Source organism: Nyctereutes procyonoides, unplaced genomic scaffold (genome assembly GCF_905146905.1).
Source record: "Nyctereutes procyonoides isolate TBG_1078 unplaced genomic scaffold, NYPRO_anot_genome, whole genome shotgun sequence".
NCBI lineage: Eukaryota > Metazoa > Chordata > Mammalia > Carnivora > Canidae > Nyctereutes > Nyctereutes procyonoides.
The window spans coordinates 6,235,718-6,254,600 of NW_026575148.1; the positions used below are offsets into that span (position 1 = coordinate 6,235,718).

The 18,883-nt window shown below is 35.2% G+C and overlaps 1 protein-coding gene across 1 annotated transcript in view; it reads left to right on the forward strand.

The window, feature by feature from the left end:
- The window catches only part of SLF1 (SMC5-SMC6 complex localization factor 1), a 77,015-nt gene that overhangs the window by 2,802 nt on the left and 55,330 nt on the right, over positions 1-18,883 (forward strand). The window contains exons 2-5 of the mRNA XM_055312904.1: positions 9,684-9,797; positions 9,952-10,027; positions 11,222-11,462; positions 16,552-16,714. Of these exons, the coding sequence (XP_055168879.1) occupies positions 9,684-9,797; positions 9,952-10,027; positions 11,222-11,462; positions 16,552-16,714 (594 nt within the window). The remainder of the gene's footprint in view (positions 1-9,683; positions 9,798-9,951; positions 10,028-11,221; positions 11,463-16,551; positions 16,715-18,883) is intronic.

Below are 18,883 nucleotides of genomic sequence, written 5' to 3' on the forward strand. Positions count from 1 at the left end.
TCTCTTGTCCATTTTGTTCCCTTAAGGGCCCCTTTATCCATAAAAGTAGTATCTCCAGTTCAGCCTGTTCGTTGTATGGTACTGGATGGATTGAACATCTCCGGAAGTCCTCTTAGTCTGTCATTTCTTCTTCACCGCAGTCACTTGGCTGCAACCTCTTCATTTCCTCCCTCTCTTCAGTCACCCTGAGCATAACTGCTTCCTTCCCAAATCATGCCAGTAAAGTAAAAGTGTCCCTCAGGTCTCACCACTGGGGATCTCAGTCACATAACTATACACATATGCACACACACATAAACACACATACTCCGTATCTGTAAAGGAGGAATCAGGAAATGGACACTACATCTTTAAGAAAAATTCCAAAGGCCAGCTGAATGAAATTAAGCCAAAGGCCTAATTTGGCTCCTAGGCCAAGAGGGTACAGAATTCCTAAACTCCACTTGATGTTCTAGCGTTCAGAGCCAAACGATAGTTTACTCAATATGAATACAGTGATTTGTATCACCGTATGTATGTATTTTGCAATATTGGTTAAAACAGAGATCCAGTGCTTTGACCTTTTTCACTTATTTACTTACCAGTTAAATGCTTTAGATAAGAGATACCATGAAAATCTTAAAATTATTAAAGCAGCAATATTGATTATATTCAAGTGTTGATATATCCTTTTGAGAATAGGCAATTTTCAAAGATTTTCTTTAGATTTAAAATCAGAATAGAAGTAGATTTAAAATAAAAATGTCTCACTAGAACAACATTAGAAGCCATTAGTTTTCAACCTGGTGGCCTTGAAATGCATATTCACCGGAATGGAAGAATGATCACAATATAATTTTAAATAAAAATTTAGATACAGAACTACATAGTAATCTCAATTTTGTTTTATATATGTATTTTTTTCACACATATATAAAACATTGAAGTCATACCTCTTTCTCTGCCCCCAGATGTAAACAGTGGATTACTGGGAGCAGGGATTAGAGGTGACTTTAATCTTCCTATATGCTTTGTAGTGTTTTTTAAATTTTCTATAATCATGGATTAATTAAAGTTAACTAGAAATTTTTTTGGGTAATCTTTAATTCTTAAATGCAAATAAACTTTTTAGTTTAATCCTTTGTTAGTTATTAGCATACTAATAGAGTGCATATTTTCCAAATTCTGATATCCTATGGCTGATCATAAAATCATTTGTAATGCGGAGTAGCATTTCCTGTCACAAACCTTGTTAAGTATCCTTGCCTCTGTTTTTTGGGGTCACTCTCTTTTAGTGAACTGTTAGACCCTGTTTTTTGTTTTTTTTTTTCTCCGTCCCGAACCAGACCTTCGCATTCATCTATATTCCTGCCTCTACTTTTCCCGGACTTCTCTTTTCAACATACTGTGTTTGTCCTATTCAAATATGTTCTAGCTGCGTATTATATTGTAAAAAATTCATAGGACCTAAAAAACTGGTACATAATAAAATGTTCTTAATTATGATGAGTGCTATAGGTTTATTTGCATTTCTAACTAGCACCAACTGCAGAGGAATTTCAGGCATCAGGGATAGGCCCATGTGGGAGATATTTTGGGAAAGTCCACACCACAGAGACAGTTGCTTTCTCTGCATAAATGCCAGCTCTGTTCACAGTCATTATCTCCTTAGTTGTGTGTATTATATGGTTCAAGGTAAGTAACTGGATATTTTTTTAATTACTACAACATTTAAAAAATTACTGCAAAAGCATTTTTTTTTATAACTGAGAATTTAGTATATATTTTTTCACTTTTTTTTTTGAATTTTTATTTATTTATGATAGTCACAGATTGAGAGAGAGAGGCAGAGACACAGGCAGAGGGAGAAGCAGGCTCCATGCACCGGGAGCCCGATGCGGGATTCGATCCTGGGTCTCTAGAATCGCGCCCTGGGCCAAAGGCAGGCGCCAAACCGCTGCGCCACCCAGGGATCCCTATTTTTTCACTTTTTGACAGTAAAGATAAAACCTTTAAATAAATGCTTTCTTTTTTTTTTTCTTTTGTTGGGTTAGGATAGTATGTTCTGATAAATGCCTGAAGGACCACCCCCTACAAGTTCTAGAAAAAGCTATAATTTCCCTAGAAATACCAATGATAGAATTATATTACAGTGCGTTGATTTACTTTCTTGTGCTAGAAGACGTCTAGCAATTAACCCTTGATCCCTATACCCCAGAAATATCACCCACACAAAACTTGACCCTATTTATAAGGACTTTGAATGATTTGAGTCATTAGTAGGTGTTAAGGTGATATTATATAGGCTTTCCTTGTATTCATTGACATATCAGGCTATTGTTTCTTGTTTTCTTAATTCTGCAGGGTTATAGGAACAACTATTAAACTGCCAGTTTTATAAATAAAAACAATTCTACCCATATATCTCTATGCGGCTGTTTCTGTATATACAGCTATCAATTTTTTGTGTATCTGTGGGGGTTCAATCTCTGATCCCGCCTGTAAATTTGTCATAGGATATGGTATTAAAAAGCTTTGCTAAATGTATTGTAAACTGTTCTCTCCAGTAGATCATTTGATTATAGGATAGTCTTCAATTATGTTCTTAGAATTTGTTTTTAAGAAATTGTGCTAGTGACTGTGCTATCACTAGGATTCACAGTTTTATGAAAGATTAGCCAATAGCCCAGGTTTTCTGATAAACTTGTGAGTAAATGCCATGTGTTCTGATTTTTAAAAAAAAGGTTGCTTGGTTGATTTGAGAGTGAGAAAGAGAGTACAGCAGGGAGAGGAGCAGAAGGAGTGGGAGAGAATCCCAAGCAGACTCCTCCCAGAAGAGCTCCAACATGGGGCTCAATCCCAAGACCCAACATGGTGTCCTGAGCCAAAACAAGGGTCAGCCACTTAACCAAGTGAGCCACCCAGGTACCCCAAATTGTTTTGTTTTGTTTTTTTTTAAGATTTTATTTATTTATTCCTGAGAATACATGGAGAGAGAGAGGCAGAGACACAGGCAGTGGGAGAAGCAGGCTCCATGCAGGGAGCTGGACGTGGGACCAGATCCTGGGGCTCCAAGATCATGCCTGGGGCTGAAGGCAGCGCTAAACTGTTGAGCCACCTGGGCTGCCCCATGATTTCTTTTATTTATTTATTTATTTATTTATTTATTTATTTATTTATTTATTTATTTTTCGATTTCTTTTTTAATATTTGTATTTGCAGAATGTTTGAATCAGGACATCCTCTTTTTTTTTTTTTTTTTTTTTTTTTTAGGACATCCTCTTATTTCACCTGTATTTCTTCCTTTTCCTCTTGCTTGTTTAGTTTCAGTTTCATATTTTAATTGTTTCTCAGAGGAAAGAAATTGCATTAAAAAAACTTTCCTGAATTCTACCCTTAAGCAAAGTTGGTTCGCTTTAATTTTACTGTGGACTCTTGCTTTAACAGAAAATGCTGTTAGATATACAAAGTGCGTGTATTTGTTCCATTAAAAAGACAATATGAGGGACGCCTGGATGGCTCAGCGGTTGAGCATCAGCCTTCGGCTGAGGTCCTGATTCCAGGATCCGGGATCAGGTCCCACATCGGGCTCCCTGCGTGGAGTCTACTTCTGTCTCTGCCTATGTCTCTGCCTCTCTCTGTGTCTCTCATGAATAAGTAAATAAAATCTTTAAGAAAAAAAATTTAAAAATGAAAAGAATATAATTAAGATAAAAGTTTGCATGATACACATCCAAATCATTTAATAATTTATGTATCAAAATGTGTTAAAGTGTCAGTTATAATAAACATTCAAATTGTGAAATAGTTAACTTAATCTAAAAGAAGAATATTGTATGATAATTTTTTCCCTTATAGTTCTGTATAACATACATTTAGTTCTCAGGAAGCAGAAGAATAAAATTTAAAGGCCAATCTTTAAAATTTTCTGGATGATAGTATTACAGTGATCTTTTTTTAATTGCTTTCTGTATGTATATTCCAATTATTTAACAGTAGTTTCTGTATGTTAGTATTTTGGGATAGCCAGACAGGCAAGATTTTACCTTTTTTTTTTTTTTTTTTAAGATTTTATTTATTTATTTGAGAGAGAGAGCACATTTGGAGGAAAGGCAGAGGGAGAGAGGGAGAATCACAAGCAGGCTCCAAGCTCAGCACAAAGCCAGACTCCAGGCTTGATCTCAGGGCACTGAGATCAAGAGTTGGACACTTAACTGATGGACTCAGGTGCCCCAAAATTTTAGGTTTTTAAAGCTAATCAAACTTTCCTTTTTTGGCAACATTTCTTGATATAGCTTATGAAACAGCTTTTTGAAACTTTAAAATATATACATAAGTGTAGTAGGTAATACAAATATGGTAAAAAACACTTGTTTTCCTCTGATAAAAGTGGCTTTCAAGAAATATAAAACCAATTAGATTGCCTTTCCATTAGAATACCAAAAGGATATTAAGATATGTTGAATTTCACTTACCTAGTATTTAACCTATCATTTTCTTTTTTATTTTTAAATTATTTTTTAATGCTTTTATTTAAATTCCAGTTAACTTACAGTGTAATATTGGCTTCAGGTGTACAGTATAGTGATTCAGTACTTCATACATCATCTGGTGCTCTTCACAAGTGCACTTCTTAATCCTCAGTATCTATTTCACTCCTCTCCCTCTAGTAACCAGCAGTTCTCTAAGAGTCTTTTTCTTGGTTTGCCTCTGTTTTTCCTCCCCCATTGGTTTAGTTTGTTTCTTAAATTCCACATGAGTGAAATCATACAGTATTTGTCTTTATCTGACTGACCTTCTTTCAGATAATACTATCTAGCTCCATTCAAGTCGTTGCCAATAGCAAGATTTCCTTCTTTTTGATGGTTGAGTCCATTATATCTAGGTCTATAGATAAAGATATCTCACATCTTTATCCATTCTTCAGTCAGTGGACACTTAGGCTGTTTCCATGATTTTCCTGTTGTAGACAGTGCTGCTAAAAACATCAGGGTGCATATATCCCTTTGAATTAGTATTTTTTTTTATTCTTTAGGTAAATGCCTAATAATGCAAATCCTGGATCATAGGGTAGTTCTGTTTTTACTTCGTGAGAAATCTCTATACGGTTTTCCAGAGTGGTTTCTCCCACTTGCATTCCCATCAACAGTGCAGAAGGGTTCCCCTTTTTCTGCTTCCTCACCAACACCTGTTGTTTCTTATGTTGTTGATTTTAGTCATTCTGATGGGGATGACATGATACCTCCTTATAGTTTTGATTTGTATTTTCCTGATGACCAATGATGTTGAGCATCTTTTCATGTGTCAATTGGCCATCTGGATGTCTTTTTTGGAAAAATAGCTATTTGTGTCTTCTGCCCATTTTTAAATTGGATTATTTGGGTTTTGGGTATAGAATTTGATAAGGTATTTATATATTTTGGATGCTAATATCCAAATGTTTGGATACCCTTTATCAGATAAATATCATTTGCAAATGTCTTCTCCCCTTCCTAGATTGCCTTTTAGTTTTATTGATCTTTTTTTTTTTTTTTCTAGCTGTGCAGAAGCTTTTTATTTTGATGAAATACCAGTAGTTTCTTTTTGGTTTTGTTTCCCTTGCCTGACGTGACCCATCTAGAAAGAAGTTATTGCCTGTGTCCTCCTCTAGAACTTTTATGGCTTCAGGTCTCACATTACGATCTTTAATCCATTTTGAATTTATTTTTGTGTATTATATCAAAAAGTGATCCAGTATCATTCTTTCGCATGTTGGTATCCAGTTTTCCAACATCATTTGTCAAAGAGACCTTCTTTTTCTCATTGGATATTCTTTCCTGCTTTGTCAAAAATGATGTGACTGTATAGTTGTGAGTTCATTTCTGGGTTTTTATTCTGTTCCACTGATCTACGGGTTTTCTATTCTGTTCCACTGATCTACGTGTCTCTCCTTGTGCCAGTACTGTACTGTTTTGATCACTAAACTTTTATAATAGAACTTGAATTCCGAAATTGTGATGCCTCAAGCTTTGCTTTGCTTTTTCAAGGAGGACCTACCATTTTCTTTTTTTTTTTTAATTATTTGTTTATGAGAGACACAGAGAGTCAGAGACATAGGCAGAGGTAGAAGCAGGCTTCCCTCAGGGAGCCTGATGGGGGACTATATCTCAGGACCGCAGGGATCATGCCCTGAGCCAAAGGCAAACAAGTGCTCAACCACTGAGCCACCCAGGTGTCCCAGGACCTATCATTTTCTAAAGGAAACTTGCTTAAAGGATTTATTTACTTCCCTAGAATTAATAGAATTTCTCCCTCGTTATGGTCATCTGCCTTATAATCCACTTGCGGCTTTATTGTATAAGTGTTAATATATGTTCTGCATCAGACTAAATCATTATTTTGAGCAACAGAGCATATTCTTTGTAAAGATTTTATATATTACCAGTCTGTACTAATGGATAGTATCATTCAGGAGCTATGTCCTATTTCCCATAAAATTGGTTTAAAAATTGGTGATTAATACAGGAAGATTTCCTTCTGCAAGACGCCATTTACATTTTATTTACTGGTGATGATATTACACATGAATGATTTTTCATAAGACCCCAAGTTCTATTATGTACATTGTATATATAGTTTTGTATCAGAGCCTTTAAACTTTTATTTTTTATTTTATTTTTATTTTTTTAAGATTTTATTTATTTGAGAGGGAGAGGTAGAAGCACAATCCCTGGGAGTCTGACATGGGGCTTGATCCCAGGACCCTGGGATCATGACCTGAGCTGGAGTTATACAATTAACTGAGCCACCTACACACCTATATTTTTATTCTAATATTTATTTGACCATTTATTTTAGAGAAAGAGAGAGTGCTTTGGGAGCAGAGGTAAGAGCAGAAGGAGAGGGAGAGAGAAAATACTCAAGCAGCTCCCCGATGAGTCGTGGAGCCCAACACAGGGCTCAATCCCAAGACCCTGAGATCATGACCTGAGCTGAAATCAAGAGTTGGCTGATAAGCCAATTGAGCCACCTAAGCACCCCAGAACCTTTTAACTTTAAAAAATGTGTCATTGAAGGGCCTTATCCTTAAGACCCTTTATATTCTTTATCTTTAATTTTAGGATTTTAGAGGATCAGTGCATTATATCCCTTTGTCTCCTTTGGAGCCAATAGAGAAATAAGAAAGTGATATTTTGGGGTCAAAATAACAGCTTTTTTTACTGAATAAAAGTTGGTTTGGAAGAGGTAGTTTTTTCATGTTTTGTTGTTTTGTTTTTGAAGATTTTAATTTATTTAGAGTGCCCAAGCACAGAGGGAGGGGAGAGGGAGAAGCAGACCTCCTGCTGAGCAGGGAGCCCTACACTGGACTCAATTCCAGATCCCAGGATCATGACCCAAGCCAAAGGCAGATGCCTAACCAACTGAGTGGCTCAGGTACCCTGGAGGAGGTAGCTTTGTGCAACTCTAGTGTGCTGCCTTTTTGTTTTTTTTTCATTTCCCCTAGTGTGCTACTTAATACATAATCTCTGAGATTCATTTACTCATGAGGCTTTAAGACTACTACTGGCAGCTTCTTAGGACAGGTCAAAAAGCATTAATAGGAACTATCTTTGCAAGTATGCAGGTATGTCTAGCAAAGCATATCCATTTAGTTCTCTCAAGCAACTTCTCCCAAAACAAGGAGTGATGATGAGTAGAGAGATAAACCAGGTGTACTGCACTATTAGCTGACATCACTCAAAGGTAAGGAAGGTTCACTCTTAACCCTGAGTAATGCCTTAAATTGTTCATAGTGAGACTTTTTTTGACATTTTACTCAAAAATGAATTTCACCTTTTACATAAACACATATATGTATGTACTTCCTATGTTTTTAGTATCTATATATATTTAGTCTTCTTTTTTTTTTTTAAGATTTTATTTATCCATGAGAGAGAGAGAGAGGCAGGCAGAGACACAGGCAGAGGGAGAAGCAGGCTCCATGCAGGGAGCCCGACATGGGACTCGATCCCGGGACTCCAGGATCAGGCTCTGGGCCGAAGGCAGCGCTAAACCGCTGAGCCACCCAGGATGCCCCTATATTTAGTCTTTGACAATAGAATTTCTATAAAGAACTCTTTTCTTTATACACTTGTCTTTTCTATGTAACACTTGTTACCAGTTGTTTCTTACTATTCATGGGCTCAAACAAGTATAATTTTTTAGTTTCCTTTTAATTTTCTGTAAAGAGTTCAGCTGTTTTTGGTGTATGGCATTAATTAAACGCTAATCTACAGCTATAGTGACAAAATTGTTAGAGAAATGGAAAATTACCAATTTCTATAGTCCCTGTTTTCCTCATCTATATAAAGAAACTAAATTTTGTCTAAGATGCTATCAGTTCTGAAGTTCTAATGTCATTAAAACAAAATCCTGTATTCTCATTAAAAATACTGTGAGGTATTGTCTTTCTTGCTTAAGAAATGAGCCATTTCAGGGGCAGCCCCGGTGTCTCAGCAGTTTAGCACCACCTTCTGCCCAGGGCCTGATCCTGGAGACCCAGGATTGAGTCCCACGTCGGGCTCCCTGCATGGAGCCTGCTTCTCCATCTGCCTGTGTCTCTGCTTCTCTCTCTCTCTTTCTGTGTCTCTCATGAATAAATAAATAAAAACTTAAAAATGTGCCACTCCAAATACAAGTGCTTCATGAACTACGGTTATATGGGTATTAAGGTCTACATAAATTTGAAAACTATGGTTTTTCTCAGTCTACTTTCTAGGTGATGAAATTAACATATAGCAGAGTTACGAAATGTAGATTGGGAATAGAATCCAGGGTCATTGTATGTACTTATTATCCTAACATAGTTGGTGTAAATGCTGTGGGAACGTGAGTTCTATCAACTTCTGTAACAGAAGTTTATGTACTTTCCAATATTTGTCCAGAAATATTTTAAAAATTGTTATAAAATTTGATCAGGTTTCATTGTGCACAGGGTACTTGTTTCAGAAGTTCTTAGCAAAAACAGTGCTTTTAAAATGAAGCTAGTATCACTATACTAACATTTATGTAGGTAACTCTTTCTGAAGAATTTTATTCATTCATCACTGTGTTTTAGTGTCAATGTAGGAATGCAGATTTCTTTTTTTTTTTTTGAATGCAAACTTCTGATGTTCAGACAGCAAAACAAATTTATTTACCGTCACGTTTATTTGGATGCCTTAGTGTCTTAGTGGTTGCCTTTGGCCCAGGGCATGGTCCCGGAGTCCCCGGATAGAGTCCCACATCAGGCTCCCCTCAAGGAGCCTGCTTCTCCCTCTTCCTATGTCTCTGCCTCTGTGTGTCTCTTGAATAACTATTTATTTATGTTAGAGAAAGAGAGCATGTGAGTGGGGCAAGGGGCAGAAGGAGACGGAGAGAGAGAATCCTCAAGTGGACTTTGTGCTTAACGCGGAGCTGGACATGGGGCTCAATCCCAGAACCCTGAGATCAGGACCTGAGCTAAAATCAAGAGTCGGCCATTTAACTGACAGAACTACCCAGGCACCCCTGGGAAGATAAGTTCATAAACCAATTTCTCTTGCACATAAGCAGTCTTAACGTTTGTATTTACAATAAAGCCTTATATGTTTCATTCATTATACGTTTGTTTTTTTATCACTCATAGTTAAGAAAAAATAATTATGTCAATCCTGTGAATAATTATCTTTAACATATGTTATCTTCTTTATGTGTATATATGTTAGATGGAAGATGGTGCCCCAAAGCATATCATCCAAATGACAGGATTTAAGATGGAAGAAAAGGAAGCTCTAGGCAAATTGCTTTTAAAACTAGATTGCACTTTTATTAAGAGTGAGGTGAGTACAGAAACTTATAAAATATTTAAGAGAGACTTGAAAAATAATACTGGCCTAATAATGATAAAGTGCCCTCTTGATATTATAAGAACAAAGTGAATGTGCTATAAAAGACATCTTACTAACATTTTTTCATTTGCATTTTTCCTTCCAGAAATACAAAAATTGTACACATCTTATAGCTGAACGCCTGTGTAAAAGTGAAAAGTTTTTAGCAGCTTGTGCAGCAGGTAAATTAACTACTATTATCCCTTGAAAAAATCTTCATGTTAAAAAAATGGACCTTATTCTCTGTAAGATAGTATGGTTATTATATCAAACATAAATCTGGTTTTATCTGAATATTTTTCTGAAATATTATTAAAATATTTTTTCTTATTTTTCTAAGTAGAACTTTGTAAAACATGAAAATGTAACAGAGGCAAGAATACTTATTTTACCAAAGATTTATTGTGTTTTATGTCAGAAAAAATTTTTTAACAAAAACATTGGGCACAACAGTAACCCTCCCCCCCCCATAAAAACTACTTTTGTCAGTCTCAGCTGTTTTCAGTCAAGTTTGTTTTCTTTATCTGTCATTGGAAAGAATTTTTGTTCTCCTTCTGCCTCCCCTCCCATCCATGCTATCAAGCAATGATCTATTTTTTACTGAGATTTTAAATTCTATAAACTCAGCTTAGTAGTTAGTGTCATCCTCTCTCTGTCACCCTTGATGTTCCTTTATAGTTTCCTCTACTGTGATTAAGCTAGCTTAGGAGTTAGTATCATCCTCTCTCTGTCACCCTTGATGTTCCTTTATAGTTTCCTCTACTGTGATTAAGCTAGCATATTGTTAGTCCACTGATCATCCAAAAAAAAAAAAAAAAAGTATATTTAACTCACTGAATTTACTATTTTTTAGAGTAATTTACCAGAAAGATATTTGGATTTATTATCTCCACAAAAAAAAAGAACATATTTTCCCTGCTGTTGAGAAAAATTACCAATACCAAGATAAAAGAACTACAGAATATTATTTCTTTGAAAAATTCTCTGTCAATAAATTTGTTTTTTAAAGTGTAATATTGCGGTAAACATGATTAAAGAAGTTTTTAGCATAGGAAGAGTGATGTAAATTTCAGCCAAAATGGTGAATAATAATAACATAGTTTAATACCATGTTTATCTTATTATTAAGTCTTAGGGTTGTATTTAGTAACATTTAGACTTAGAATTATGGGAAAGGCTACATACAATGTTCAGTGATGTAGGACTCTACCAAAAATTGGGGACAACAAACATAATTCAAAGATAATTTTGGCATTGTAGTGTGGCCTTAGTCTCATGATGAACAAAGTCAAATTTTATATGATATTTGGTCTTTATTCTTGACCATTCATTAGAAACAAAATTCTTGTGTGACTGAGAGTTGATTTGTTTTCTAGGAAAGTGGGTACTAACTAAGGACTACATAATTCATAGTGCCAAAAGTGGCAGATGGCTTGATGAAACAACTTATGAATGGGGCTATAAAATTGAAAAAGACTCCCATTATTCACCTCAAATGCAATCTGCACCTAAAAGATGGCGTGAAGAACTGAAACGCACTGGTGCTCCAGGAGCCTTCCACAGATGGAAAGTTGTCCTCCTTGTTAGAGCTGATAAACGAAGTGATTCTCTTGTAAGGTAAGATGAGATCTCGTAAAAGCTAAAGCAATGGATGAAAAAACAGTTTTGGTTTGCTTGAATACCTTTTTTGTATTTCTTTGAAATTATTGATTTCATCTAAATGGGCCATGGTGATTTACCCTGTAATCTCCAAGTTAAGCCATTCTGTACTTAGTTAAGTATATGTGTCCAACAGAATAAAATCTATAGTATTGCTTTAAATTTTTCTTGGGTTTCTGTTTAACTTCCCATGTTATTTCTTTTGACTAACTCAAGCAAAATTAGAAGAAAAAAAACTTGGAAGATTTTTGAAATAATTTTCAATTTTTACAAAAGCTTTTTTCTGGGTTTATATAGTACTGTCTTCATGGTTAATGCTGTTTCCTTCATTATTTCATTTCTTTCTAACTTTTCCATTCTATTTTTTAAATAGTTACTGGATATTCTGAGACTGCAATGACTTGTAGGGAGATGCAAAAGTCCTTTTTCCCCTTTACAGAAGTATAATTTATAGGCAAATAAAATGCACACATTTTAAGTATACATTTTGATAAGTTTGGACAAATTTATACACCCTTATTATCCCCCAACTATAGTCAAGATCTGCAATATTTACATAGTCTTAACAATGTTTCTGTCATTACACATTTAATTCTGTTCACGAATAGAGGACAACCATTGATTTCCTTTGTGTCACCATACATTAGATTTATCTTTTTTTTTTAAAGTTCATGTAAATGGAATTATTTTGTATATACTCCGTTGATGTAGTTTCATTTACTTAACTCATTGTTTTTGAGATACATCCAGGTTATTGTGTGTACTAGGCATTCATTCCTTTTTGTTGCTGAGTAGTATTCCACTTTGTGGATGTATCACTATCTGTTTATTCACCCATTGACAGACATTTGTTTTTTGGTTTGGGTTTTTTTTTTTTTTTTCTCACTTGTGCTAATATAAATAAAGCTGTTATGAACATTTGAGTAAAAGCCTTCATGTACATTTTTTTTTCTCTTGGGTAAATACCAAGAATGAAATTTCTGGCTCAGATGGTAGTTGTGTACTTAACATTATAAGAAAATGCCAAACTGTTTTCTGAAGTAGTTGTACTATTTTACATTTTCTCCTAGCAATTTGCAAGATTTCAATTGCTCTGCACATACTTTGGCACTATTGTCCAAAAACCACTTGACTATATTTGTGTGATCTATTTCTGGGCTTCTCACTCCATTGGTATCTGTGTCTACCTTATACTAAAAGCACACTTTTGGTTACTGTAGCTTTATAATAAGTCTTGAAATCAGGCTGGTGAGCCTCCCAACTTTGTCCTATTAGAAATTTTGATGATTCTGGAGTTTTATATTTCCATATACATTTTCGAACCACCTTGTTAATTTCTACAAAAAGCAAGCTGGGATTTCAATTTGGATTCTACTGAATCTATGGGTCCAATTGGGAAGAATTGAGATCTTAACAATACTGAGTTGTCCTATTTATAAACTGCATCGCTCTCCAGGTCTTTGGTTTCTGCCTTTAGTGTATTATAGTTTTCACTGTATAGATCTTGCACATATTTTGCTAAGTTTAATCCTAGGTACTTCATGTTTTGGGAACCTATTATAAATGGATTGATTGCTCTGAAAGTTTTTATGTACATCTCTTGAGATAATTGGCTTTCTCCTTTATTCTATTAATATGGTAAATTTTTCTGATGAATTTTAAATGTTAAACCAAACTTGTATTCCTGGGATAAACTGTATTTTATCATAAAGTATTATCCACTTTTTAATAATTGCAGTTTCTGTCAGCAGGTATTTTGTTAAGAATTTTTTTATTGTCAACCTGAGCAACTGATAAATGTAAAAATATACAAATTTAATATCATGGATTTTTTCTTCTGTAATTAGTAATTAAATGGTTGTTCACTCTGATCATTTCTTCTTTAAAAAAATATTTATTTATCTGAAAGAGAGAGAGAGCACAAAGGGAGAGAGAGAAGCCAACTCCATGCTGAGCAGAGAGCCTGATGCAAGGCTTGATCCCAGGTCCCTGAGGTCATGACCTGAGCCAATAGCAGATAAGTGACCGAGGCTCCCCCCCCCCTTTTTTTTTTAAAGAAAGACCAAGAGCTCCTGAGATGGGGGAGGGAAATAGGGGGAGAGGATGGGGTGTGAAAGAGGGAGAGAGAATCTTTAGCAGGCTTCACGCCCAGTTCAGAGCCTGACAGGAGGCTCAATCTCAAGACACTGAGATCATGACCTGAGCCAAAATCAAGAGTTGGACACTTAACCAACTAAGCCACCCAAGTGCCCAGACTGACCTTTTCTATTCAATATTTTATTAGAGATCTGGGCAGTACAATAAGGCAAAGACAAATAAGAGACAGAGTTAGATAGAAAGAAATAAAAATAATTGTCTTTATTTCTAAAAGATATGGACATATACTAAGTAATTTATCCAGAAAAGCTATTAGAAGTAATTCTTGAATTCAAGATGACAGGATAATAAGTCATTAATAAAAATTAATGGTGTTTTATATACTAGAAATGAACAATTAGAAATTAAAATTTTAAAAGCAACATATTACCTGTGGTTTTTAGCAATTTGATAATGTGTCCAGATGTGTATGTGTGTTGATTTGTCTATTATTTATTTGTTCATGTTATTTGCATGGAGTTCTTTGAACTGCTTGGACTTGTGGGTTTTTAATTTTTATTAATTATGGAAAATTATCAGCCATTAAGTTTTAAATTCTGTTGTGTTCTTTCCCTTGTGCACTACTACATGTATTTTAGACCATTTAATTCTTTTCCACCTTTTTTTTATGTTTTGTTTTTAACTTTCCCATTTTTGTGTTTCAATTGGATAATTTCTATTGACCGATCAAGTTCATTGATTCCATCCACAGTTGCATGCAGTCTGTTCGTAAGCCTGTCAAAGACATTATTCTTTGATATAGTAACTTTTATTTCTACCATTTTAATGTACTCAGTGCTCAGTTCCTGATCTCTTAGTGCAGTTTGTTCAATTTTTCCTTTGTATCCTCAAACATTTCAGTAATTGTTAAAGTCCCTTTCTGATAATTTCAACAAATGAATCATCTTTCTGTGCTTTATATTCCTTTTTCTCTTGACAGTGGTTTGATTTTCTTTTTGTGTATGTCTTTTATATTCTTTATTGCATGTATAGATAATTGCATATACAGCAGTAGAGGCTGTGATAAGTATTTATATCCAAAAATGGGCTTTTGGGTAGTTGAATTAATCTTGTCAATTTTTTAGCAGGTTTGAGGTTTTGTTAATACTGTAGTTACCTTCACTGCATCCCTTCTGGTTACTCCTGCAGTGGAGTACAGTTTCTTTACGGTTGACCTGGGTTCTGGGGTGCTGGAGGGTTTCTGATTGATGTTTTTGCTTCGCTCTCAGCTTTCAGTAGTCCCTGCACTGCTAGGTCACAGAAGGACTCTGGTCATTCTTTTCCTCTCTTGCTTGTTATTCCTCTCTAGGTTGGGGGTAAGAATAAGATGTGTTTTTGGTTCTGCTAGATAGACTTCGGTCCTAAGCATTCTTTGTGTTCTTGTTCTCTGGGGTTAGGACTTTCTCAATATTTGTGTCTCAGTCCCCCATTGCAGCCAAATCCTGCTTTGTATGTATGAGTAGGGTTTTGACAAGAGAGAATTTCTAGCCTCTGCCCCACTATTAGATTTCTGTTTTGTATTAATGAAGGAACCTGTGTTTGAGTGGCATTTCTTCTGCCCTTTGTCCAGGGACAGATGGCTTTTGCTTCTATCCCTTGTCCAGAAACAATGGATCCATTTTGAGGCTACACAGCAGGACGTTTTCCTGCCCTTTTCTCGAGGCACGTGGATTTTACTTATATTCTCCCAATAGAAGCAGTGCATCTTTTCCTGGATTCTGAAAGTATAAGACTTTCTTACCTTACCCGAATGACTTGGACATTTGCTTCATATGACAGAAGGATCCAGGGAAGTGGACTTGGTTTTAGGTCTATCTCTTGATGGCCCACTTGTGCTACCTGGTAGGGAATCTGTTATCTGCCATTAATCTTTTTCGTGAATACTGAGGTCTGTGGCTAAGAGTTTGCAAGTGAGGGTAGACTTTCCTGGAGTCATTGACTCTCAGATACTGTAAATTGTCATAGTACTTGAACTTGGCTCTTAAATTTGTTAGAGTTTTACTTATTTTAACCTATTTTTATGACCACTACTTCTCTCCTGCATCCTGGCAAAATGATAGAGTTTTGAGTCTCCAGTCTCTTCACAAAGGGGCTTATCTTTATCACTCTTAGGGAAATTAAGTTTCTTGATTGGTTGTTACCTCAGTCCTCTGATGGACTTCTGGAAATTTAAGTTTTTAGAGATTATTTGTTTTTTCTTACTGTTAGGTGATAACATTGTTCTCATGTGACTTTAAAAATCCTAAGCACAACTAGAACTTGCATGAAACTCTTGGGATGTTTAAAATTAATTAATCGAGGGCACCTGGATGGCTCAGCGGTTTAGCACCTGCCTTCAGCTCAGGTCGTGATCTTGGAGTCCTGGGATCGAGTCCCACACTGGGCTCACTGCGTGGAGCCTGCTTCTCCCTCTGCCTATGTCTCTGTCTATGTCTCTCTCTCTCTCTCTCTGGGTCTCTCATGAATAAATAAATAAAATCTTAAATAAATAAAGTTAATTAATCGAAGACTAATTTTTTTTAAAGAATGCTGGCAACTGTAGTACTTTTTTGTGGTTTAGAATGATTTCCTTGGAGGTATGTTGCCTTCTGAGGTAGCTGCTTACCTAAACTTCTCTCATTATTCTTTTGGTTTATGGAGGTGACTTTTCCTTAGGAAATAAATTCAGTATTCTTGATTCTTAAAAGTCTTCCCCATATCCGGAAGTGGATAAGTAGAAAGAAGAGCATTTATTTAACATCTTCTCTGAGCCACTTATAATTTAAGAAATCACTACAGTAGTTATTCTCCATGGCACTCAAATAATTCTTTCAGAAAGTTCTACTCCTACTCCTAGAAAGTAATTGATTTAGATAATTTAACTGACTATACTAAAAAAAAAAAATGCTTTCTATACTATTTACATTTTTAGAGTTCTGGAGGCTGGAAAAGCAAATGTTATTTTACCAAAAAGCTCACAGAGTGGAATAACTCATGTGATTGCCAGTAATGCAAGAATCAAGGCTGAGCAAGAAAAAGACCATTTTAAGGCTCCATTTTATCCAATTCAGTATCTAGGGGATTTTCTTTTAGAGGTAAGTAAAATAAACAATAAACATTTGAGTGTTTATTTTATAAAAATACTGATAATTGTAAAATATGTTAAAAATCAAAATACGTTCTGAAAAAATTAAAATATGTTCTGAATTTTAAAAATACAATGATTAGAAGTACAGTTCCATAGATCCACTTAAAAACAGATTTTTTTTGTAATTCAGTATAGTACTATATATGTGTTTTCTCTTCAGGGTTTTCTTAATAACATTTTTTTCCTAGCATACCTTATTATAAGAATAGAGAACATAATACATGTAGTATATAGAATATATGTTAATCAGCTGTGGAGGGTGTTGGTGCCCCTAATCCCCACATTGTTCAAGGTCAGCTATAATTAAAGTGACATATTTTTAAAGGCAGTTGCTCTCAATTATTTAAATATTTGAGAATATTTTTGATAAACGTGAAAAAAGTTTGCTTGTTGAATTTAAAATTTGTCTTTGAGTCTCTAGTTGTCTGTCCTTTAGTGAAGTTTACTACAAACTAATTTTAACATTTTAATGTCCGTATGAATAAAATAGCAATGGATCATAGTATATAGTATTGTTTAATAATTTGTGGGTAATTTTCCCATAAAAAAAAATAAGCAGCTCTTTTTAAGGATTTAGAAATATTTTCCTGTTCTATTCCTCTACCTCCTTCTTCCTACTTAGCCCAAATACCACTTCTTAAGTTGTTTGAATGAGAACAGCCTTAGAAGAACTTCTCTGGATGTAAGAATTTTTAAGAAGGTAGAAAAACCTCAGTATGTCTAAAAACTTGTTCTTCTAGGAAATACAGCCTCCTTAAATGTTTCCATCTCAATAGATGCTCTAATCTTTTATCTAGTAATTTGTGTTAGAGATCTGGATATCACCCTTGAAACCTTCCTTTCCCTCCTCCCCCCCCTCCATCTTGTCAATCAACAAATCCTATTGATTTTATTACCTTAAATAACACTTGAATCACAGTGCTTCTGTCTTCCTATATTAACATCATACGAAGTTGTCCTCTTTCCCCTGCCCTCCTGGAATACACTCTTAATTATTCTCTACCTTTTAACTCTTGGTAATATACTGATTCCTCTTACCTTTTTCTTCTCTAGTCCATACTGCTTCATTCAGAAGGAGCAGAAAATGCTCTGTGTAAAACAATTCTAATCTTGTCACTGTCCTACTTAAACCCTCCAGTGGCTTCCCATTGCCTTTAGGATAAAATCCTAAACTTCTAACGTGGCTTAAAAGCTACCCACAGAATTCTTGTCAGTCCTGCCTTTCAGATGTGTCCTGCTCAATTTTTTTCAGTGCTTGACTATACTATAACAAAATTGCCTTCTCCCATTTTCTTAAATAGGCTAAGCTATTTCCTGCCTCAGTCTTCTTAAAAGCTACATTTTCTGTCTTAAAAGATTCTCCTCGATCCTCTCACTCTCTGTGCCTGCCAGCCTTCTGTTCATTATTCAAATTCCAGTTATAATGATGTCTTCAAGGAATCAACTGGCTGATTACTTAGTTAATGTCTGTTTTCCCCATCTAAACCAAAGGACCATGTCATCAAGATGATATCTGTCTTTTCTATAGTTATATCTGAATCATCTTGCATAAAGCCTGGCACATACATGAGTTCTCATTTTTTGTTAAATGGAGAAATTATGAAGTATATCTTAGTCTTCCAAGAGTAGACATAATATATCATTCTGTAATTACCTTTCCCTACTGAGTAGCAGCAATGTAGATTGGAAATTTGACCTTATTTCAAGAGATGGATCTGCTTGGACTACAGATCTCATTGTCCTTGACAACGTTTGGTCTTGGAATGGGCATATGAAATGGTTCTGATCTGTGAGACATGAAGAGTAATATGTAAGAGCTTCTGGGAAGTTTCTTTTTCCTTCTGAAGAAAGCCACTGGCAGCTTGGCTCCTGCTAGATGTGAACATGGAAGAATATAATCTAAATTATTAGTAGCAGCCAGTTTTTGACCATGAAGAGAAGTAGCCTTAAGATGAAACCAACCCTGTAGATAGCAAAATATAGAGACAGAATGTGGATCCTTGCAGAGATACTGGAGTTGGTGGATTAGCCAATCCTGAAACCTGTCTCAGCGCTGGACCACATCACCACATGTTATGAGATAATACACATCCATAGTATTTACATTACTTTGAGT